Raw genomic sequence first — 24,513 nt, 5'->3', positions numbered from 1 at the left:
TCTTTGATTAGGGTATGATTGGACACCCAAAAATGTTGTCATTTAAATAAAAAAATTAATTTTAATTAAAATGACAAATTGAGGTTTGCGTTATCAAAATCTGAGTTCGGGAGTCGGTTACGTGTGGGAAACGATTAACACTCCACAATGCCCTAAATCGGTACCTAGTCGATTAATTAATGTCTTTGCAATGAGATTTACAAATTAGAATTTAAATTTAAATTATGATCTTTTTTAGAAAATATTAGGAGTATTATTTTGCACGAACAATTATCGAAATACCTTCCTTGTCAGTTAAGGGAGCATTTCAATTGATTCTCCATACAAAATATTATTACCCCAGTTTTTAGATAAAATATATTCAAACAAAAATTAATTCATTCGAATATAAAATGTATTATTTTGTTTGAACAATTAACTGAAGCACATTCCTTGTAAATTTAAACACTTTTTCACGTATAATACTTACAAAAATAATATTATTTTAATAAATATTGTATATACTTTGAAATTGATATTTAACATGATATATAAAAAAAGTGAAAGCCATCAAGCATATATATATATATATATATAAATAAAACTATAATATGCTATATGTGATACAAAATATATTAATATATATCTATATACACGTAAATAGATTTTTTTTTGGATAAACACGTAAATAGATTTACATTACATAATAAGTTACAAAACATGAGAAAGGGAAGCAAACCGTATAAAAACACGTACATATATATATATATAATGATAATAATATTACAAAACGTAAATATATATATATATATATATATATGATACTGATATATTAAAGAGAAACCCAATGAGGGCTTAAAAAGAATAACACAAACAAAACAGGCTCGAATGCAAATAAAATAAAGTTAAACAAATATGTGAATGGATGACCGAAGTAAAAAGATGATAACTTTAAAGGTTAAACTATAAACCAACAAGAATCAAGGCCACAAACACAAATAATCACACTATCTGAACACTGGAATCACAGTAAAACCATAATATTATCTAGACCAAAATAAATAATACTAAAACAAGATATCAACAGTAAAAATAAATAATAAATAAATAACAGAAACAGATAAATATAAAAGGATTAAAATAAATTACATGAAAATTAAAGGCGCAAAATGAAATAATCCCCACTTCACTTGATGAACAAAGTTGAAGATTTCAAAGGATAGAAGGACGCTCTATGTGCATATCCCATTTACCTAAAACAAGGAAATTTGTCCCTAAAATGGTTCTACACATATGCGTGAATATTAAAACAAAAATAATAATAATAAAATATAATAAGAAGACAAAGTGTTGGGAAACCTAAACTCCTTTCTTTAGTTGCTGCCGCCTTCTCTCACTCTCACTTTCCTTCTCTTTTCTTTGTTTTCATTCATTTTTTATAGCCTCATCTGCCGTTAGGAATTACCGAAGAGACCTAAACGGATGAAGACCGAAGACCAATGACCCAATTCCACTGTTTTCTTTCGGTAATCCTAGGAAACCTCGACTCCGACGATGAGCACTCACATAACAAGGTAAACTAAATTGAGACCTTATATTACTCTTGCTCTCTTTTTTTTAACTTTAAAATCCCCCAACAAATGCAAACTAAACTAAATAAAAATAACATGCAAGGTTTCCAGAGGACACAACCTATTCTTGGCGACGCCTGGATATGGATTTCTCTTCTCCTGCCAACGAGACCTTCAAAGGCACAGACGGAAGCCATGAAGATCTCCACTCGATGACAAACAATAACCCAGTAAGCTAGACTAAAGTTAACGTTTAAGCTACCTTTTTCTGTTTTTATTTTATTTTTAGGAATTGCATTTAATTTAGAAATTATTAAAACAAATTAAGAAAAATATTAAAGTAAATAACAATCAAGAACAACCTCGTATGGACTGAATTTCTCTTTGTATTGCTTTGATTCAGTGAAATGAGATTCTTCGAATAAAAGGAAAAATACAGTACACTATTTTTTCTTTGGTTAAAAAAAACAACGGGGAAGGGTATTTTCTGGCTTCCGTCTCCTCTCTTCCTTGCTCTTTTTTTTCCTTCTCCCTTCTCCGAATGATTGCCTTCATATTTTAGTTGCTTTGAATCCACCACTTTCCTTGGATTAGTGCTGAAGTAGGTATGTTTAATCCCGTAATTTTCGGGATTTATTTTTATTTCAAAGGTTTAGGTGAACTGATAATTTTTTTTGTGTTGACCTTGGTTTTGATTCAGTGAGATTTGTTGAATTGGCCAACTTTGATGATGATGACAACTTCTAGAAGCATTCGACGTTGGCTTGTTTTTGGTGATAGAGGAGGCTTAGCTGGTTATCATTTAGGGTTGAGAAACCCTAACCCTTAAGTGATTTGGGTTAGGTTTGTTGTAGCCCATTATTGGATCTGGGATTGTTTTAGGCTTGAACCGGGTTGTAACTTGTAATGGGTCTCAAAGCCTACAAATGTAAAATACAATAATTAATAATAATAATTATTATTATTATATATAATTACTATTTATAATATTTCTTGTTCCCGGTCAAAAACGGGTCTCTAAATTTCCACTCCACCCCATACCAAGAAATCATGGAGAACTATGTCAGTGGTGATTTTGGAAAGGTTCATTTAGCTAATGATGAAACCTTGAAGATCGTCGGAAAATGAGACATCCGATTAAAGTTGTCATACCAGACCACCTGGACGCTGAAAAGAGTGAGACATATTCCTGGCCTCAAAAGAAATTTGATTTATGTAGGACAATTTGATGGAGAATGATATAACACAACCTTTTCAGGCTGTAAATGGAAAATTACCAAAGGAGCACTCGTCATTGCTCGTGGTAAGAAGACTAGTACTCTCTATGTAACCTCAAATTTAGAGAATATCATTGCAACTGCAGATGCTGATGGAAAATCAAACCTATGGCACCAAAGGCTTGGCCATATGAGCGAGAAAGGGATGAAGACACTTTTGTCAAAAGTGAAGCTGTCGGATCTAAAGAATGTAGATGTCAGACTATGTGAAGATTGCATATTTGGCAAACAAAAGAAAGTCAGTTTTGCAAAGATTGGCAAGACATCTAAGGCTGAAAAATTAGAGTTGGTTTATATTGATGTATGGAGACCATATCCAGTTTCATCTCATGTATGCTCACTATATTATGCCACATTCATCGATGATTCAACAAGGAAGGTGTGGGTTTATTTTCTGAAGAAGAAATCAGAAGTCTTTGATACCTTCAGAAAATGGAAGGCCATGGTGGAAAATGAGACTAGTTTGAAAGTCAAGCAATTGAGGTCTGACAATGGAGGAGAGTACAAAAACAATAGATTCAGAGATTTCTGTGCAAACAATGGGATCAAGATGAAAACAGTTCCCATGACACCGCATCATAATGGCGTAGCAGAGCGCATGAACAAAACTCTGAATGAACGTGTCAGAAGCAGAGGATACATGCCGGATTACCCAAATTACTGTGGGTTGAAGCTATCAACACTGCAGCTTACCTGATCAATCGTGGGCCCTCAGTTCCCTTGGATGCTGGAATACCAGAGGAAACTTGGAGCAAGAAAGAAATAAACTTTTCACACTTAAGAGTGTTTGGTTGTATTTCTTATGTACACATAAATTCTGCTGAAAGAAGTAAACTTGACGCCAAGTCCAACAAATGTGTCTTTGTTGGTTATGGTGGTTATGAGTTCGATTACCGGTTTTGGGACTACGAAAATATGAAGATCATCAGAAGCAGAGATGTCATTTTCAATAAGAATGTGATATACAAAGATAGGTCAACCATAGAATCAAGTAGCTCCAATACCGAAGTTGAAATAAAGGAATTTGCTGAGTTCGGGGATATTTCTGGAAATGATGTTCAGCTGAAGCAGTTCAAGAAGAACCAAGCACATCAAAACTGAGACACTCCTCCAGAATTCCTAAACCAACCCAACGTTATTCGCCTTCTTTGCACTACTTATTGCTGACTGACAATGGTGAACCAGAGTGTTATGATGAAGCAATGCAGGTGGAGGATTCAGTCAAGTGGGAGTCTTCCATTAAAAATGAGATAGACTCGCTTATTTTAAATCAGACGTGGGAATTAGCTGAATTACCACCAGGCAAGAAAGCACTCCATAACAAGTGGATTTATAGGATCAAAGAAGAGCACGATGGGAGAAAACGCTACAAAGCAAGATTGGTTGTCAAAGGTTTTTCAATAAAAAGAAGGTATTGACTATAATGAAATTTTCTCTCCTGTCGTAAAGTTGTTTACAATCAGATTGGTGTTGAAAATTGTAGCTGCAGAGAATTTGCATCTTGAACAGTTAGATGTGAAGACAACTTTCCTTCATGGTGATTTGGAGGAATAAATCTATATGAGGCAGCTAGAAGGCTTCATAGAGGCATGCAAGAAAAACCTAGTATGCAGGTTGAAGAAGAGCTTGTATGGTTTAAAACAAGCTCCTAGACAGTGGTACAAGAAGTTCGATAGTTTCATGAGTAGTAGTGGTTTTACCATATGCTAAGAAGATCATTATTGCTACATCAAGAGGTTCGACAACAACTTCATTATTTTATTATTGTACTTTGATGACATGCTCATTATAGGTTCAGACATGCAAAATATTATAAACTTGAAGCAAAAACTGTCGAAGCAGTTTGTAATGAAAGATCTGGGCGCTGCAAAGCAGATTATTAGGATAAGGATCAAGAGAGACACAAAGTCAGGGACTGATGTTATCACATGATGAGTACATCAACAAAGTACTCTCCAGGTTCAATATGCAAGATGCTAAACCAGTAAGTACACCTTTAGGTGTTCATTTTAGACTCTCCAAAGAACAGTCACCAAAGACGGAGAAAGAATGTGCACATGGTGAAGGTGTCGTATGCCTCAGCAATTGAAAGTCTGGTGTATGCCATGGTTTTTACTAGACCGGATATTGCGCATGCAGTGGGAGTTGTTAGCAGGTACATGAATAATCCAGACAAGGTACACTGGGAAGTAGTCAAATGGATCCTCAGATATCTGCGAGGTACCATAAACAAAGCACTTTGTTTCAAAGGTGGAGATATGATACTGACAGGTTATGTAAATGTTGTCTTAGCCGGAAATGTTGACATCAGAAGGAGCACTACAGGGTATGTCTATACTCTAGGAGGAACTGCAGTGAGTTGGGTTTCTCAACTACAGAAGATAGTTGCTCTCTCCATAACTGAAGCAGAATATGTCGCTGTTACAGAAGCCAGCAAGGACATGGTTTGGCTCCAAAGTTTCTTGGAAGAGTTAGGAAAGAAATAAGAAAACAATGTCTTGTATTGCGACAGTCAAAGTGCTATCCATCTAGCAAAGAATCCGTCTTTTCATTTCAGGACGAATCACATACAATTGAGATATCATTTTATATGGTCTCTTCTGGAAGATGGGATTTTGAAACTTGAAAAGATCAGTGAAGCTCAAAATCCGGCAGACATGTTGACAAAGACGGTGACTACGGACAAATTGAAGTTGTGTTCAGCTTCAGTTGGCATGCTAGAATAACAAGACTAGAAATGTTGTTGCATCGATCAAGGTGTGAAGACAGATTAAAATCAGTCTTCAAGTGAGAGATTGTTGAATATTAAAAAAGCACATGGGCTGCTAAAGAATTAGCAGCCGGCTGTTTAAAAAAAATGAGGGCTGATTTTTTTAATTTAAGCAATGGTTAATTACATTTTTTAGTCATTGCACTTTAGGGTATTTTCAAAGATTAGTCCCTAAGTTTCAACTATAAATACTCTATCTCATTTAGCTTCAAAATCATCCCAAATCATTTCTTTCTCCCAATACTAGAGAGTTTTCTTGTGAGTAATGAGTGTTTTGTAAACACCTGTAAATTTTCTCTCTTAGTAAAAGATCTGCAGCAGTCCGGAGACGTAAGCAAATTGGCTGAACTCTGTTATCAATTTCTGGTATTATTTTTCTGCTTTTATTTCGCATTCTCACTAACCTGGTTATATGGAAATTACTCGTACTCGGTTATTTCCTAACAAGACACTCGAGCCTCGGCTAAATAAAAATTTGGGAATACTAAACCATTAGTAAATTTTACGTAGGATAGATTATATATATATTAATTTATACAAAATAAAAATAAAAATAAAATTTAAGATTTATATATTTTTAAATTAAATTTAATTAAATTTTTATCAAAATATAAATGTATTTTAAATACTAATTTATATAGTAAAAATTAAATGTGCAGAAAATATAATTGATTTTTGCATTCAAATATAAATTAAATTATTTATAATTTCCATAGAATTTATTTTTTTAATTAAATTATTAATTAAATTAAAAAATTAATTTAAAATTGTATATAATCATTAAATTAAAATTGTGAATAAAAAAAGAAAAATTTTAGTTTAAAAATATATATCTTAAATTAAAATTTTCTTTTAATCTTGTATAAATCAGTATTTAAAATATATAAAAATATATCCTACTATTATATAAATGTAGAATTTACTTTAATGGTTTAGTATTTCCAAATATTTTATTTAGGCTAGGCTCGAATCCTCGAATGTCTTCATGTCCATTTTCCTTTCCTTTTTTTTCTAACATTAAATGAAATATAACATATATATAGTATTGTGTTAACCATTAACCAAAAGTCGAGGTTAAATTACGTGGTAAGCTTTCCCTCGCTCCAAGCTGGTTCGAATCCCCTTAATTCTGCTTCATATCCCTTTCCTTGTTATTAGTTTTAACTCAAACCAGATAGTAATTTACCTCGCAAATTTGACATGAATCCGATTATTCGAATCAATTCACCTGGCTCAATACAAGATATTAACCCGAACATGATAATCAAATTTGATCCCATACCTGATCCAAAATTTTGATCCGATACCCGATTCGAACCTTATCCGATCCAAAATTTAGCGAAACAAAATCAACTAGAACCGAAATTAACCTGACCACGTAAGAATCTAATTTTAAGATTGAAAACAATAATAAATAAAGTTTACTTATCTTACTTGTTATGAAAATATTAGATTTATAATAAAAAATAATTGAAAGCAACTAAAACAAAGGAAATAATATTAGATTTATAATAAAAATAATATAAAATTTACTTATGTTACGACTAAAACTTAACAAATAAAGTTATGTATTATTTTTAAATTTTAATAAAATATTAAATTTATAATTGAAAAAAAATTAATAAAAATTATTTTTTATCAAATAGTTCTCATTATAAACTTTTCATACGAGATCGATATAAAATTTTGATAACAAATTCTAACACGTATTATAGGATCGTATTTGTGTCAAATTATCGATTTATCATGTCTAAACGATGGTTTAATTCAAAATATTGAATGATTGAGAATTGAAATTAAACCTAAATGATAAAAATTAACAAATAAGAAGACATTTTTACAAGTGTATATCAATTATTCTATATATACTTGATTTTGATTAGACTAATAACCAATTCAACCGTAATTAACTTGATCTAAAGGTTGACCTAAACTGAAAATCAACTTATCCGGTATAACCCGACCCAAGAATCAATCGATCTGGTATTAACCCGGCCCGATATTGACCCGATCAAAAAATCAACCGATCCGATATTGACCCGAACCGAAAAACAACTGATCCAATAATCACCCGACCTGAAAATTGACCTGACCCGATCTGATTCACCATACACTCGAACTAGATCTAAATCAGATCCGATCTGAATAAAATTAAAACGAATTTAATATTGACCTGAAATTACCTGATCCAAATCTGATCCGAATGACTCGTTTGCCATCTCTAGTAATACTTGGTAATATGTGTCATAAACAATTCAAAACCGGTAATATATGTCATAATTTGGTTAGATTATTAAATCTTAATACAAATATTAGGAAACTGCTATGTTAGTACTTCTGTTAAATTTTAGCGTTGGTGGTTTGATTGGATACAATTAAATAATTTAGTGGTCTGATTGACAAAATTGTTATTAGTTTTAACTCCAACCAGATGATAATACTTGGTAAGATGTGTCCTGAGCACTTTAAGATCGGTAAGATGTGTCATAATTTGGTTAGATGATTAAATCTTGATACAAATATTTATTAACTGTCATGTCGATATTTCTATTAAATTTTAGCGTCGGTGGTTTGATTGGATACAATTAAATAATTTAGTGGTCTGATTGATAAAATTGTTATTATTTTAACTCCAACCAGATGATAATACTTGGTAAGATGTGTCATAAGCACTTCAAGATCGGTAAGATGTGTCATAATTTAGTTAGATGATTAAATCTTAATACAAATATTTATTAACTGTCATGTCAACACTTCTATTAAATTTTAGCCTTTGTGGTTTGATTGGATCCAATTAAATAGTTTAGTGGTCATTGACAAATTAAAAGATCAATGATAAAAGTAAAATGGCTAAATAGTTGAGTGGTTGGTGGTATATTTTACCCTATAATAAATGGGAATGAGATAAGGGTAGTTTTATACCAGACACAAATAGCACATTCCAATTCCCATGAAAACAAATCATTGGCTTCATCTTAGCCATTACAGTGCATGGATTATAATAATGATCTATTCATATACTTGTACACCTTTGGCAGCAGAGTCGCTATCAGAATTCTTAAGTCAACAACCAAATCCACCGTATGCCAGTGGATTCCTACAATGCTTGGTACTATACCCAAACAAGAAATTTGACCACTCACCAATAGTTTTTCATTTTGCGATACGTGTTTCCCTTCGAGTTTATCCATGTTGCTGTACAATTGAATTCTGAATGATCATCTTCTGTATGCTTCCTTAACACATTCTTTCATGAACTCATTCAACGCTAGCAACGCTGCACCCACTGCAGGCTCCACCTACAAGAAGGCAAGCTAAAAAGTAAGTTGCGATATATGTAAAACAATGTGCTTAGCATTTGCGTAAAGAATGCTAGTCACCACAACCACGCAGCATTAGTCCAGGAGGACCTCCTCCATCCTATCCATCCTTGCACTAAAGAAGTACCATCTGCAAGTCTGTCATCTACGATAGTAAGTGGCACTCCTCTAAAGATAATAGAACTATGTTACTTGGGCTTGAGTGTGAGTGCTGAATATGGGTATGCGTTTTACACAGGTATGTTCATTTTTTTAAAATGTTTTTCAATGAATTTGGTGGGTTCTTGGAGTCCTTGAAGGGTCATATCCATACTCGTGTCCAATTATGTGTCAGGCACAGGTGTCGGATATATATACTTCAAGCAAAATGAACAATCGAGGCAACATAGCGTTAGACCATAGGGGTATTGGAGTCTTGGATTGGAAGGGTATAGTCGATCAGTATAGGGTGAAAAGTCATATGCAGACCGCAGACTAGCTTAAACTTGCCCCATCCCAAAACCATGTCAAGGCATAACAAATAAGACTGAACTTACCATGACAAGTAGTTATCAGACAAACGTAGCAGTCTGATGGTGTATGCCAACCAATAGACCCACATATTTTGATGTTTTGATGTTCCGATCTTAACCCTCATATTTATTCCTAAACATCAGTTTTTTCATTTTTGATTTCCATCTGCTAAGGTTCGTAGCAAGAACATGTGATTATTTTGTCAGTGAAGTGGCCAAAAGGAAACTGGCCGCGATTCAAAGATAAGAAAGGTCGAAAGCATTTGTATTGAACACTTGGACTATATTAAATTATTCTTACCTTAGGCCTAATAGGAAGGGCCCCGGGGTAGTCTTTGGAGATAAAGTTCACGACTTCTTTTCCTATGTCCCACCTCTGGTTTGCTTCGAGAACCCCACCAACCATAACAAGAGGAAAGTAATTTTTTCCATCTGCAAAGATTGATGCATAGAAATACAGAACTTCAGCTGCCATAATATAATCAACCTGTGGCAGAGCTATCAAGGGACAATTTCCAAGTTATACATTATTGCTTGAAAAGTCCATAATCTGTGGTTTGCAAGAACATTGGCCCTGAGTATCGCAATACTAGCAAGTAGTGACCATAGGAATGGATATTCAAACAAAATTTATGCCATAGAAATGAAGGGATTAAATAAAAAGAAACAGAAAACTACTTTTTATTGTTATACTTGGAATCACATTGAAGTGAGCCAAGTAGATTAAGATTCATCATCTATATAAATGGCCCATGAAATTTAAGATGCTTAGCGTGTCAAAAAGATCTTACAAAAAAGATGCGGCCTAAAACAGTGTGGTTATTACAAGGTTATAACCTCAAGTTGAAGTCAAGCGGTTGTAAGTACAAGATGAGCACTGGACAATGGACCTTAAACTATAAACTAAACAATAATTTATTCAAAGACCAATCAATTTTTTTTCTCAAGGGGATAGAATAGATTAGACCCTTCATTATGTGTTTCATAATAAATGCATGATATCTCATTGAGGCCCAAAAGAGTCGAATCTAATTTTATTGTCTGAAAGGAATAGCAAATAATCGTATATTCTCCATATATTTAGATTTTCTGTGAGTGAAATATCTTGTGCTAAATATAATCATTACTTCGCTATTTGACGCTACAAAGAAAGCTTTTCTTCTAAATATAAGAATAATTCAACCAAATAGCAAAAGCTCTCCTCTATTGTAGATTTAGCTTGATACACATACCTGCACCACACAGTCCAAGTCTCTGAACAACAGCTTTCACACTTAAAGCCAACTCTTGAACTGCCTCTTTCAACATCTTATTTGCAACTTCATCACCAGCCTCTGCACAAGAGACAACAACTGGAACAAGTGCAGCAATGCGAGCCCAGGATGGATCAGCATAGGTCCACCTAAAATGACATTTGAAATTCAACATTTATTGATAACAAAACCATGAAACTTAATCATGTCAACCAATCCTACATTAGTTGATGTAATAAAGTTGTGACACTAACTATTTCTCCTAAGTTTCAGAACTTGAGAGAAGAGGAAATAAGTTTCACACAAGATAATATAGTGGTGAGAGCGTAAACAGATCCGTATACAAGAATTAAATAGGATAACTGAATCCCCCCATAACCTTTTAAAATTAGTTCTATTTAACCCATGACCTTTTAAGTGAACTAGCACCCAATGACCTTCTATAATAGTACTAATATCAGCGTTCTATCATTAGACATTACAAAGTTGAAAAAAATGGTCCCATAAGCAACCGTGGGGCAAGAAAAAAGGATGTACCAAAAGCACAAATCTCCCACTATAAGAAGGGTCCGGGGAAGGTCCTAATATTTGCACCCTTCCCCTGCTGCATAGAGAGGATATGTTCAACGTTGATCTGTGACAAAGTGGATAGCAAGTATCGAGACCAGCACAACCTTCAATCATGATTCATTTTACAGTAGCATTTCATCCATCATTTCCAATTAAAGAAAAATATTGAGGTAAATTACACTCATCATTAATGACTGTTGCAGTTTCATTTCATTATCAGTTCCACGAAACACACTCGACAGAATGCATTAGAAATTGTTAAGTTTCCATGGGAAAAACACTTATAATAACACTTGTGGCAAGCAATCTAAAAAACAATTGTCCAAACAAAAAATATTATTAACATGTATTTCAATAAAGTCAATAACTAATTTATCATGACAGAAATGTGTTTTGAAGTTTAGAGATTCAAGTAAAAGTGACTGAAATGGAGAAAGAAAGAGAAAAATGAATATGATGAAAATAAAAATAATGAAAATGAAATTCTACAGAAAGATCACTGATTGATAAAGTGCAATTTACATTTTTTTCTTGCCAAAAAATTGTTATACTGCATGACACATCTAGCTTACGTGACTGAGCTCAATTTCCCAAGTTCCTTGTGAACCAGTTTTCAGATTTATTCAAATCCTTTAATTTTCATCACAAATTGCAAAGCGATGCCAGGAGGCAATTATTAGCCATGTATTCAAGCATCAAACCACAAAATGAAGGGTCATAATTTCTAAAAGTAAATAACCATTTACAACAATTAGATAAATACCCAATTAGTTCATCTGCAGAAGAAAGACCAAGTGTCTGCAAAATGGTAGATGTGAGCATCGTATGTGGACCACGACCATCATGAGCTCTAATTACAGCAGTTAGCGCCTGCGCAGCTATTCCATATCCACTGCATATAAAGCAATGAGCACATAAAGAAAGGTACACTTGTAACAGGTCATACTACGAGGCAAATAAAGAAAAGAAAAACAATTAGCAACATATCATCCATCAATGGATTATCAGTAGGAGCAGTAAAAGCTCCAGTTATTAACAATGAAGCAAATAATCCTTAAAGCTACTTTGGATTATAGCAGTTACTAAAAGAAGGAAGACTGAAAGAGGCTTTATAACACATGTAAAATTTAGCTTTCTCAAATTAAGCATATTTTAGCTAGCAATTTTGCTTCAAGTCTTTAGGCACTTATTTGCAACATACCATACTGATTTAAACTGTTGGGCCATAATTACCTTCAATGGTCCCAATCAGTGAAAATGTACATCACAGGCAGAGGCAAACTTGGCTACATCACAGGCGGCATTGCAAAACCTGGTGAAACCGATCCTGGTTATGAAAAATGTCTTCAAGAAAACAGTTTGGTTATGTCCTGGTTAATCAAATGATGTCTCTTGGAATTGGCGAAGATTTTTTACTCTATCACACCGTCGTGAAATCTGGAGTGCTGTCAAAGAGACATATTCCAGCGCCGATAGTATTTCTGAGTTATTTGGTATTGAAAGCAAAGTCTCCGACCTGAAGCAAGAAGATCTGAATGTTACCCACTATTATAACACGTTGAACATGTATTGGCAACAAATCGATTTATACGAAGCTCATGCGTGGACTTGTGTGACCGATGCTGCCCTCTACAAGACGATAGTGAACCAGAAACGTATTTTCCAGTTTCTCAATGGATTGCATAAGAGTTTGGATGCTGTTCAAGGCTTAATTCTTAGCTCCAAACCTCTTCCATCCATTGGTGAGGTGTTTCCCGAGGTTCATCGTGAAGAAAGTCGTCAGACACTAATGATGGTTGAATCTTCCCCAATAGAAGCCTCTGCTCTGCTCACGCATTTTGCCACTTCCAGAAAATAAAAATCTGGTAAGTCGTGGTGTGATCATTGTCGCCGGGTGGGCCATCTAAAGGAAAATTGCTGGAAACTAAATGGTCGACCTGCTAATTGGAAATCCCAACGCCAACGGACATGGCAGACTCTTTCCACCAATGTTGCGCAATCAGACTCATCTCTCAATTTCAATCAACAGCAGCCTGAAGAATTAAACCAGCTGATTCGACGAAATTTGTCTTGTGTTGACCAAACTCCTGCGACCATGAATCCGTCTGGTAGTGCTTTCTTCCTAACCAATACTTCTCCGATTTCTTGGATTGTGGACTCGGGTGCTACTGATCATATGACAGGAAACCGAAACTTGTTCACTGATTTCATGCAGCCTACGGTTCAGCGATTTGTTAAGACTGCTGATGGCTCCTTAACGGATGTGGAAGGCACTGGCACAGTGGCCATGACCAAGAATATTGTGCTCCAATCTGTTTTATATGTTCCTAAACTACATTGCAACCTTTTGTCTGTTAGTAAATTGTGCACTGATTTGAACTGCCTCACTAATTTCAGTTCTCATGGCTGTGATTTTCAGGAAATGGACTCCGAGAGGGTGATTGGCAGTGTTGAACTGTGTAGTGGTCTATACATTCTTGAAGGCTGTTCTTATCCTCAACGACAAGCTCGATCAGACTGTGCTTCCACTTCTTCTTCTGTTTGTTTCTCTTCCACTTTACAATCTTTAAATTCAAATAACATTATGCTATGTCATTTTCGCCTTGGTCACCCGAACTTTCATTTCATGCAAAAGTTGTTCCCTTCATTATTTATCAATAAAAAAGTAGCTTCTTTTACTTGTGATGTCTGTCAACTTGCAAAACATAAACGATCCTCTTTTTCATCTTCAATTTACCAACCGTCCCAACCTTTCGCACTTATTCATACTGATATTTGGGGTCTCTCGCCTGTTCCTAATGTAACAGGGGGTAAATGGTCTGTGTCCTTTATTGATGATCATATTCGAATAACTTGGACGTATTTAATGAAAACCAAATCTGAAATTGAGAGTATTTTTCAAAACTTTTATCATATGGTTCGAACCCAGTTTGATAGCCACATCAAAATCCTTAAGAGTGACAATGGCAGTGAGTTTTTACCAGCACCTTGGTTCCTTTCTTCATGAAAAAGGCGTTATTCACATTAGCTCGTGTGTTGATACTCCCCAACAAAATGGGGTGGCACAGAGGAAAAACAAGAACCTTCTGGAGGTAACCCGTTCTTTGTTGTTTTTCTGCCACTGTACCTAAACGATTTTGGGGTGAGGCTTTACTTACTGCCACCTACCTCATAAACCGTTTACCTAGCCGAATTTTGAGATTTCAAACAGCAAAAGAGATGTTACTTCAAACCCATCCATTTTTTAAACCCATGGTTTGATCCCTTCCTGTTCGAGTGTTTGGATAGTATGTTTTTGTCCATATTCATAAACAATATCGGGGTAAGTTAGATCCGTGGGCTGTTAAGTGTGTTTTCCTTTCCTATTCCTCTCTTAAAAAAGGATACAAATGCTATTCCCTAGTTCTCGAAAGTTTTATGTCTCCATGGATGTTACATTTAATGAGTTTCAACCTTATTTTTCCAATTCTGAAATTCAGGGGAGAGTTTGAATGAATTTCATCCACAACAGGTTCTTGTACCCCTTGATGTACCAGTTACCTCTTCTTTTTCCAATCCTCTACCAGTTTTACCACAGCAATCGATTGAATCATTCTATTTACCCGAAACTGCTCCTTTTCAGATTGAAGCAAGAGAACTCAGTGTCTATACGAGGAGGAAGAAATGACCTACTACACAATTTAGGACTGCTCATGAACTTGATCCGGTTCCAGTTTCCTTGAATGGTGATGAAGGTATGACAGCTTTGAATGATACGACTATTGCTCCTTTAGTTGATTCTTCTGACTTACCTATTGCTCAAAGGAAAGGTGTCAGGAGTTGTACTCAGCACCCAATTCAAAAGTATGTGGAATATGGAAGGCTTATGCCTGCATTCAAGGCCTTTACAGCCAAGGTTGATACCTGCTCCATTCCTAAAACTGTTGATGAGGCCTTAAAGGATCCTAGGTGGAGGAAGGCTGTTGAAAAAGAGATTAAGGCATTGGAGGCAAATAAAACATGGATTATGACTGATTTACCTTCCGGGAAAAAAACTATAAGTTGCAAATGGCTATTTACAATTAAATATAATGCGGATGGAAGCATTGAACAATTCAAGGCTACGTTGGTGGCAAGAGGGTTTACTCAGTCTTACGAGATTAATTATCAAGAAACTTTTGCACTAGTTGCAAAACTCAACACCGTTTGCATTTTATTGTCTCTTCTTGCAAATTTAGATTGGTCACTTCATCAGTTCAATGTTAAAAACACTTTCCCCAATGGTACTTTGGAGGAGGAAGTGTATATTGTCACGCCCTCAGAACCTTCAAGCCCAAACCGTCGGAATATCAGAGTTAAGGTCTGACGGGTCGTGCGGCCTTAGACGCTTCTTGACGCTTCTTGGTCTTCTCTGCAACTAAGTAAGCCTTACCCAAGCCTAATGAGCATGCAAACTCACAAAGATTGGAACCAAACCCTCAAGGCTTCTAGGATTGCAGAAGCTTTAACACCAACGTGGCTACTCCAAGCCACCAAGGTCAGACTATCATGTGGAAGTGCAAACGCAAGTATGGCCCACCAAGATAGGCAACAACACAAAGAGAACAAAGAACTCTAAAAGAATAGAGTAAATGCCTCAGAGATTTTATTACTCTCTCAAAGAGAATGAATGAATGGATTGGATGATTACAAATGAGGAGGAGAGCTCTCTATTTATAGTTGAGCTCTCTCTCAATCAATGGCCCAGATCGTTTTACATCAACGGCTAAGATTTTCCCAATTAATAACAAATTCCCTAAATCAAGGAATTACAACCAAATCCTACCTAATTAAATTCATTAGTAGGATTCTTTCCTTGGATAGGTGTTCACACCGGATATGATAAGATTCTCCCACAATATCTTCCTGATTTTGTTGTCTCTTGCCATATTTATCGAGCTTCTGTGATTATCTTCAGATTTGATGCCACTTTCCTTTTCTGCACAGCCAATGTGAACGGGCTCCACAACATTCTCTAAGTGATGGGCCAAGTCTAGTGGCCTTGGCAAGCTCGATATCTATCTTGAGATTCCCTTTCGGACACTTGCACCAATGTCTTGGCAAGCCCAATACTCTATCTTGACTCCTTGTCGGACACTTGCACCACTGTCTTGGCAAGCACGAAACTTGATCTTGAACCTCCCTGTCGGACACTTGCACCAGTGTCTCAGACCTAAGTTTCTAGCCCGTGACAATATATAGAAACCACCTGGCTTATATTCGACTTCTAATAAAAGAAAAGTTTGCAAACTTCTAAAGTCTTTATACAACCTTAAGCAGTCGCCACATGCTTGGTTCGAGAGGTTTACCAAAGTTGTTTTACACTTCGGCTATCTTTAGTGCCAAGCTGATTATACTTTGTTTGTTAAAACAACTTCCGAAAACAAGAAGGCTATTCTAATAGTAAATGTTGATGATATAATCATCACTGGTGACGATTCTTCTGAAATTTTGAGGTTGAAGAATTCCTTGGCAAAGGAATTTAAAACTAAAGACCTTGGTTCCTTAAGGTATTTCTTGGGTATGAAAGTGGCTAGAACAAGTAGTGGCATTGTGATGAAATATGTTTTGGATTTGTTATCTGAAACTGGTATGATGGACTGCAGGCCTGCTGAGACACCCATCGAGTACAACCTAAAGTTCAAAACCGATGGTGGCGGTCTTCCAGTTAACAAGGGACACTATCAACAATTAGTAGGTAAGCTCATTTATCTATCTCTTACAAGGTCAGATATTGCTTTCTCGGTGAGCATCGTAAGTCAATTTATGAGTGACCCTAAGGAGGAACATCTACAGGCAGTAATCAAGATCTGAAGATACTTGAAAATGACACCTGGTCATCGAATGTTTTTTGCGAAAAACTCAAGCAGAAAGGTTGAAGTCTTCACCAGGGATTCAAATAGCGGCCGAGTAGTGGTATTGCGGCCGTTATATCGCGGTCGCAGCAGTGTCTGAAACCGCTATCACAGAAAATAACGGTGTGAAGAGGGATCACACCAATAGCGGCGGATCGCGGCCGCAATTTAATTTTTTTTTAAAGAAAACAGGATTTTTTTATTAAAAAAATCAGCTCCTTCAGGAAAAAAAAATTCACGATCGCAATATCCGTAATGATCGCAATAGCATCTGTTATATCCGCAACCGTGATAAATGCGACGCTGCCTAATGTAGGAATTATAGAAATGAGTTGTCAATCCCTTAAGTTAAGAGATTCTGTAATTATTTTCTGTTTTTCAAGGGATTACATCTCCTAGGATTAGTTTCCTTTCTTAGAGTTTCCTAGTTTAGAGGCATAATTTGTATATAAATATGTAATATGTTCTACTGAATGTACATAAGAATAAAAATAACAGCCTTGTCTGTTTTCTACACAGTCTGTTTTCTACATGGTATCAGGTTAGAGCGATCAATCCGATTTTCGCTTCTCTTTAAATAAATTCCTTTTCAACTCTATTTTTTTTCAAGGCTAATCCGGATCCCTCAGCATCCGAAATCACTTCCCAGACCAGCCTCTCTCAATCTGATTTTCAGATTTCAGATTTCAAATTTTCAAAGCAACAGAGGAAAAATCGCCTTTGGTGTGAACATTGTAAGAAGCCAGGCCATATGATAGATCAATGTTGGAAGCTGCACGGAAAACCAGCCGATTGGCAGCCCACACGGTCCAGGTTTCAAAAGGAGCCTCATGTTGCCTCTCAAGATGATTCCTCAAGCAGTTTTAACAAGAAACAGATAGAGGAACTGCAGCAGATTTTGAGCAATATGACAGCCAAGCCTACAAATGTGACTTATACTACTACTGATGGAAATAATCCATATACTTCCTCGGTACAATGGATAATAGACTCGGGTGCATCAGATCATATGACAGGAAATATTGATCTCTTGAAGGAATATAGTGAAAGCAGCTTACCAACTTCTATCAAAATAGCAGATGGCTCTCTCACTACAGTCAAAGGGAGTGGTTCTGTTACATTAAACAAAAATCTACTACTTCATAATGTCCTCTATGTTCCTAGACTTGCATGCAATCTGTTGTCAGACATCAAATTAATTAAAGATTTTGGTTGTAATGTTGTGTTTGGTACTGGTGGTTGCATTTTTCAGGCACAGGGCTCGAAGAGGGTGATTGGAAATGCTAGGCTGGGCAAGGGATTGTACACCCTTGGAGGTAAAGCATCTCATAATCATGCCTTATCCAGTGTTCTTAGGAAACCAATTTTATCTTCTAATCTCAATACCAATAAAATTATGTTATGGCACTCTAGATTAGGCCATCCTAATTTTTTCTATCTTTCCAAAATGTTACCGAACTTATTCATTAATAAAGATCCATCTTTGTTTTCCTGTGAAATTTGTCAAATGGCCAAACACACCAGAAAACCATATATTCCAGCCAAATTTGAACCAACAACACCTTTTTCCATCATCCATAGTGACATTTGGGGCTTTCTCCTGTCAAAAGTATTTCTGGGTATAAGTGGTTTGTGTCTTTTATAGATGATTACTCTAGGACAACATGGGTTTTCTTAATGAGAGAAAAATCTGAAGTTGAGTCTCTCTTTAAAAGTTTTTATCAAAAAGTTGAAACCCAATTTGACACAAAAATCAAAATTCTAAGGAGTGACAATGAGAGTGTATTTGAATAAAACCCTTGGGTATTTCTTTAAGGAAAAAGGCATTGTTCACCTTACTTCTTGTGTCAACACACCTCAACAAAACAGGATAGCATAAAGGAAAAATAGACATCTTCTAGAGGTTACTAGGTCTCTTATGTTTGCTGCTAATGCTCCTAAGTATCTTAGGGGGAAGCTCTTCTTACAGCCACTTACCTCATCAATAGAATGCCAAGTAAGACCTTAGATTTCAAAATTCCTACTAAGGTTCTGTTTCAGCTGTATCCCCATTTTAAACATTTAAACTCAAGTCTTTCTTCTCGGGTGTTTGGGTGTACAGCCTTTGTTCATATCCACAACAGAGGGAAATTAGATCCTAGGTCCATAAAGTGTGTGTTCTTGGGCTATTCTTCGAGTCAGAAGGGTTACAAGTGTTACTCACCTTCCACAAAAAAGACCTATGTCTCCTTTGATGTTACATTTTTTGAAAACCAACCTTATTTTTCAGGAACAGAAATTCAGGGGGAGAGTTACAAGGAATTTTAGCCTGTTCAAACCGATATTTCTTTACAGCCTATTAGTTACAAGGAATTTCAACATGTTCAAACCGATATTTCTTTACAGCCTATCCTTTCCTTACCTATTACTGTCTCTCCAAAGCCGGCTAGCACTGTCCCAGTTCCTAGGGAGGGTGATGAGAATAACCTAAATAACTCTGATGAATTACCTTCCTCCTTATCTCAGCACTCTAGTCCGTGCAAAACACCTTCCACCACTACCAAAAATGCACCTAACAATGACCCTGAAACCATAACTCCCCAACCGAAACAACTCAGTGTTTACTCAAGAAGAATGAAAGATGTTGCTTAAGAAATCAGTCAACCTAGCATTTGCCAAGAACCAGATTCGGATTCTGTTGCAGCTGAAACAGAAGGTAATGATGGTTACCAAGAGGCTACTACTATTGATCTTGATGACTTTCCTATTGCTATTAGGAAGGGGGTAAGAAAATGCACTGCTCATCCCATAAATAAGTATGTTGCATATGGGAAATTACAGTCTAATTTCAGGGCCTTCACTGCCAGCATTAACACTGTGAAAATCCCAAGAAATGTGACAGAAGCATTTCAATCTCCTGAGTGGAAAAAGGTTGTGGAAGAAGAGATAAAAGCATTGCAAAAGAATAAGACATGAAGTTTGACATATTTGCCAAAAGGGAAGAGAGTTGTTGGATGCAGGTGGATATTCACAGTCAAATATCATTCGGATGGGAGTGTGGAAAGATACAAGGCAAGGCTGGTTGCTAAAGGTTTTTCTCAGTCCTATGGCATCGACTACCAGGAGACTTTTGCACCGGTTGCAAAATTGAATACCATCAGAATATTGTTATCAGTAGTTGTTAACATGGACTGAAAATTGCATCAACTGGACATAAAGAATGCTTTTCTGAATGGGAACCTTGAAGAAGAGGTATACATGGAGGTCCCCCCCGGATTAGAAGGAAAGGTCACTAAGAAAACTGTGTGCAAGCTCAATAAATCCTTATATGGCTTAAAACAGTCTCCCAGGGCTTGGTTTGATCAATTTGCTAAGGCTATGACACAGAATGGTTTCAAACAAAGCCAAACGAATAACACATTATTCAGAAAAATTACACCGAGTGATAAGATAACCCTCCTAATTATCTATGTAGATGATATGATTATAACTGGCAGTGATATAGAAGAAATAGAAAAGCTAAAGATGAATCTTGCAAAGGAGTTTGAAACCAAGGATTTAGGGAGTATGAGGTATTTCCTGGGTATGGAAGTTGCAAGGTTCGAGGAAGGGCTGGTCATAAACCAACGTAAGTATGTTTTGGATCTTCTTGCAGAAACTGGGATGCTCGACTGCAAACCAGTTGAAACTCCAATGGAGCCAGGCTTGAAATTTTGCAAGGAAAGGACTGGAAATCCAGTAAACAAGGAAACCTACCAAAGGTTAGTTGGGAAGTTAATCTACCTTTCACTGACCAGGCCTGATATTGCATATTCAGTGAGCATTGTCAGCCAACATATGAGTGATCCTCGAGAAGAACATTTGGAAGCTGTTAACAGAATTTTAAGGTTCTTGAAATTTACCCCAGGAGCTGGACTTATATTTAGAAAAAATCAAGACAGAACAGTGAAGGTTTATACGGATGCAAGCTGGGGAGGTGAATTAACTGATAAAAGGTCAGTTAGTGGCTACTGTACCTACGTTTGGGGTAATTTGGTGACTTGGAGAAGTAAGAAACAAGCTGTTGTCTCTCGAAGTAGTGCTGAGTCAGAGCTTAGAGCAATGGCTCTCGGAATATGTGAAGGAATGTGGATTAAAAGACTGCTCACAGAACTGGACTTAGATGACAAAAAGAATTTTGAGATTTTTAGTGACAGTCAATCAGCTATGAGTATAGCAAAAAACCCAGTGCAACATGATAGAACGAAACACATTGAGATAGACAGACATTTTATTTACGAGAAGGTCAACAATGGAGTTGCAAAACTGCAGTACATTCCGACGAAGAAACAGCTGGCAGATATCTTCACCAAAGCCCTTCTACGAGTGACTTTTGATGAGATGTCATTCAAACTGGGTATATACAACATATATACACCAGATTGAGGGGGAGTGTAGGAATTATAGAAATGAGTTGTCAATCTCTTAAGTTAAGAGATTCTATAATTATTTTCTGTTTTTCAATCCCTTATTTCAAGGGATTACATCTCCTAGGATTAGTTTCCTTTCTTAGAGTTTCCTAGTTTAGAGGCATAATTTGTATATAAATATGTAATATGTTCTACTGAATGTACATAAGAATAAAAATAACAGACATGTCTGTTTTCTACACAGTCTGTTTTCTACACCTAAAAGGTGACCGCGAACGCTATTTAAATCCTAGTCTTCACAGATGCAAGCTAGGTTGGTGAACTTACATCCAAGAGGTCAACAACTGGGAAATTGTGCTCGTGTTCGGGGCAATTTAGTGACATGGAGGGGTAAAAAACAAAATGTGATCTCAAGGAGCAGTGCAGAAGCTGAGTTTCGAGCCTTGGCACAAGGGCTTTGTGAAGGAATTTGGATACAACGATTGTTAGCAGAATTGGGGTTGAATCATGGCGCCAGTTTTGACCTAAATTGTGATAATCAATCAACAATCAGTACATCAAAGAATCTGATGCATCATGATAGGACGAAGCATGTGGAGATAGATTGTCATTTCATTTCAAAGAAGGTTACAAATGGAACTGTTAAACTTAACTACGTTTCTACTCACCAACTGGTAGCTGATATACTCACCAAGACACTTCCAAGAACCACCTTTAATGAGCTTACATCCAAGCTGGGGCTCTACAATCTATACTCCCCAGCTTGAGGGGAGTGGTAGTTATAGATTCTATCGGTTAAAGATCCTTAAATAGTATGCTGTTAGTTTTAGTTTTTTTAAATTTTAAATTTGAAATAATCTGTTAGAGTTATCTGTTGCAGAGTCCTATAAGTAAGAATAGTCGTCACTTTGTAAAAGTAGAGAAAGAGAATAAAATTCTAAAGTCAGTTTAGTTTCTCTAAAACTCAGTTTTTATAGGAAATGAAAGAGAATAATATTTTTTATAGGAGCGAGTTTCCTTTTGCTAAAAGATTTAGAATCATAAAATCGATTTCAGTAAAGTTAATGTGACAGTTCCAATTCAAATCCAAATTGTAAGCCATATAATGATATAAATAATGAACTTGAACTTGTTTGAAATTTTGTATTCAACTCCTGAATACAGAGAAAATAAATTAATTTTAGACTCAAAACTTTAAGCAACAAATTTAAGTTCCCCAAAAGACCTTAACCATTAAGCTCTGTGTCAACCAAACATCATTAAAAAACTTTTAAAGAAGTAAATAAAAAGAAAAATCTAACAATCTCATAATGTAGAACCCCAAATGTCTTGAATTGAATAGTAGAGGAAACTAAACAACAAAAAAATGAGGCTAATTTTTTACTTTTTTTAAGGAAGTCACGATATTGTACCTTCCCCAATCACCTAGGACAGGTCCCGCACCAGCCGCTCTAGCTTCTCTGCCATCTTCTGTGAACCCATAGGCAATGGTTCCAGTACCAGCAATTAATACACAACCATGGAGCTTACCCATTGTCCCACAAGCCAAAGCTGCCACAGCATCATTTCGTACATAGAGCTTTACTTGGCTGGGGAATATGTCTCTAAACAAGTCATCAAATCGTGAATTCATAACAGTGTTATTTACATATTCAGATGTAGAACAAACTTCAGATAAAAAGAGAAGCAAAAGGGTTATATGATTATCATACCAACATTTGAATATTTTGGGTGGACATCATACAGATGAAGCATTTACGAAATGTTCACACATAAAGTAATCATAACTCATTAAGCGTGAAGCTTCATTTCAACAAACATCTAAGATATTGAACATAAAAATGAATCACATGAATTTTCCGGAAATTTCTATTGATTTAATCAGAATTTCCACTTCAATTTAAATGCATATTGTCTTTCCCCAGAATAAAAAAGACAGTTCTTTTTACATGTTCCAAGTTAGACATGATCACATGACAGTTTTCACATTAATTCTGGCATCTTTTTAATTATATTGAGCTTCATAAAAATGCCAATCTCAAAATCTTCTGCTATATTCAAACTGCATGATGTTCAAATAGAGAACAAACCTAAGCCAGGTTAATATTCTTTGCTGGTCTGTAGGATGGTTAACACCAGATACCGCTAAACAAACAGCTCGAACAGCAGATCTATTAGAACCAGATTTTGAAAGAGCATCAGCCATAACTTGCTCTAATGTTTCCCGGGCAGCAGTTTCTGTAAAAAAAAATGACAACCAAAGCATTGGCATCAACTAACTGCATGTCCGTTTTGTGGCCGCCAAATATAGTGAAGTGCTGCTTTGATCTCATCCCACATATCTCATAGATAAATGGGGTAATTACAATCAAATATCATAATCCAATTCATGCTCTATCTAATCCCCCCTTTCGCTATTTGCTTTTTGATTCTTCAGTTCTTTAGAAGTTCCTAGCACATTTCGTTGAGGATGAATATACAGATACAATATATCAAATAATCAAAATAAGTGTTGCAAAAAAGGAGAACCCTGCATTATTTGCTTTTAAATTTCCGAGACAAAAAAAATGAAGAATTAAAACCCTAAGCTTAGAAAACAACCGTTAAAAAGAGGGAGAGAAAATGAAGGAAATACCGCCAACGCTGTTATGATTGGAGCAGCCGGCAACGGCACGAGCGAGAACGGGAAGAGGGTCGGGAAGGGCTTCGGAGAAAGGCATAATTGGCATACAAATGCAGACAGTGGAAGTGGTTCCACCGTCCAGTCCTAAAATAACAGGGCGGTTGGCGGCCACCGCCACCTCGTGCTCGAAATCCCAGATTTCACCATTCCGGTATCGCTTCATTTCAGAAATTGATGATTTCACCATTTATTATTATTGCAGAAATACTTATATCAGATGTTTTCTATATCGAATGGGTCAATATTCGATATAATAAATGAATAAAAATGATTCGGACGGCCAATGCGCCAAGCGCTACAATGTGGATGTTCGGATT

The 24,513-nt window shown here is 36.0% G+C and overlaps 1 protein-coding gene and 1 long non-coding RNA gene across 2 annotated transcripts; one reads left to right on the top strand and one right to left on the bottom strand.

Annotated features, from left to right (window-relative positions):
* Window positions 1-1,324: 1,324 nt before the first annotated feature.
* Window positions 1,325-2,438, top strand: LOC120187898. Its single transcript, XR_005522348.1, has 3 exons — window positions 1,325-1,553; window positions 1,654-1,780; window positions 2,251-2,438. It is a non-coding gene; the product is annotated as an uncharacterized LOC120187898 (long non-coding RNA).
* Window positions 2,439-8,497: 6,059 nt separating this feature from the next.
* LOC120187884 (N-acetyl-D-glucosamine kinase-like) lies at window positions 8,498-24,391 on the bottom strand. The gene is made up of 7 exons (XM_039191483.1): window positions 24,149-24,391; window positions 23,604-23,751; window positions 22,926-23,117; window positions 12,016-12,144; window positions 10,662-10,831; window positions 9,731-9,861; window positions 8,498-8,896 (listed from the first exon to the last, which is right to left on the bottom strand). The coding sequence occupies exons 1-7, from the start codon at window positions 24,381-24,383 to the stop codon at window positions 8,816-8,818; spliced, it is 1,086 nt and encodes a 361-aa protein (XP_039047414.1). The 5' UTR covers window positions 24,384-24,391; the 3' UTR covers window positions 8,498-8,815.
* Between the last annotated feature and the right edge of the window lie 122 nt (window positions 24,392-24,513).

The sequence above is a fragment of the Hibiscus syriacus genome, unplaced genomic scaffold (assembly GCF_006381635.1).
Source record: "Hibiscus syriacus cultivar Baekdansim isolate YM2019G1 unplaced genomic scaffold, ASM638163v2 tig00113726_pilon, whole genome shotgun sequence".
NCBI classification, from domain to species: Eukaryota; Viridiplantae; Streptophyta; class Magnoliopsida; order Malvales; family Malvaceae; genus Hibiscus; species Hibiscus syriacus.
The sequence above is the reverse complement of the archived record's forward strand: the minus strand, read 5'-3'. Positions and strand labels throughout refer to the sequence as shown.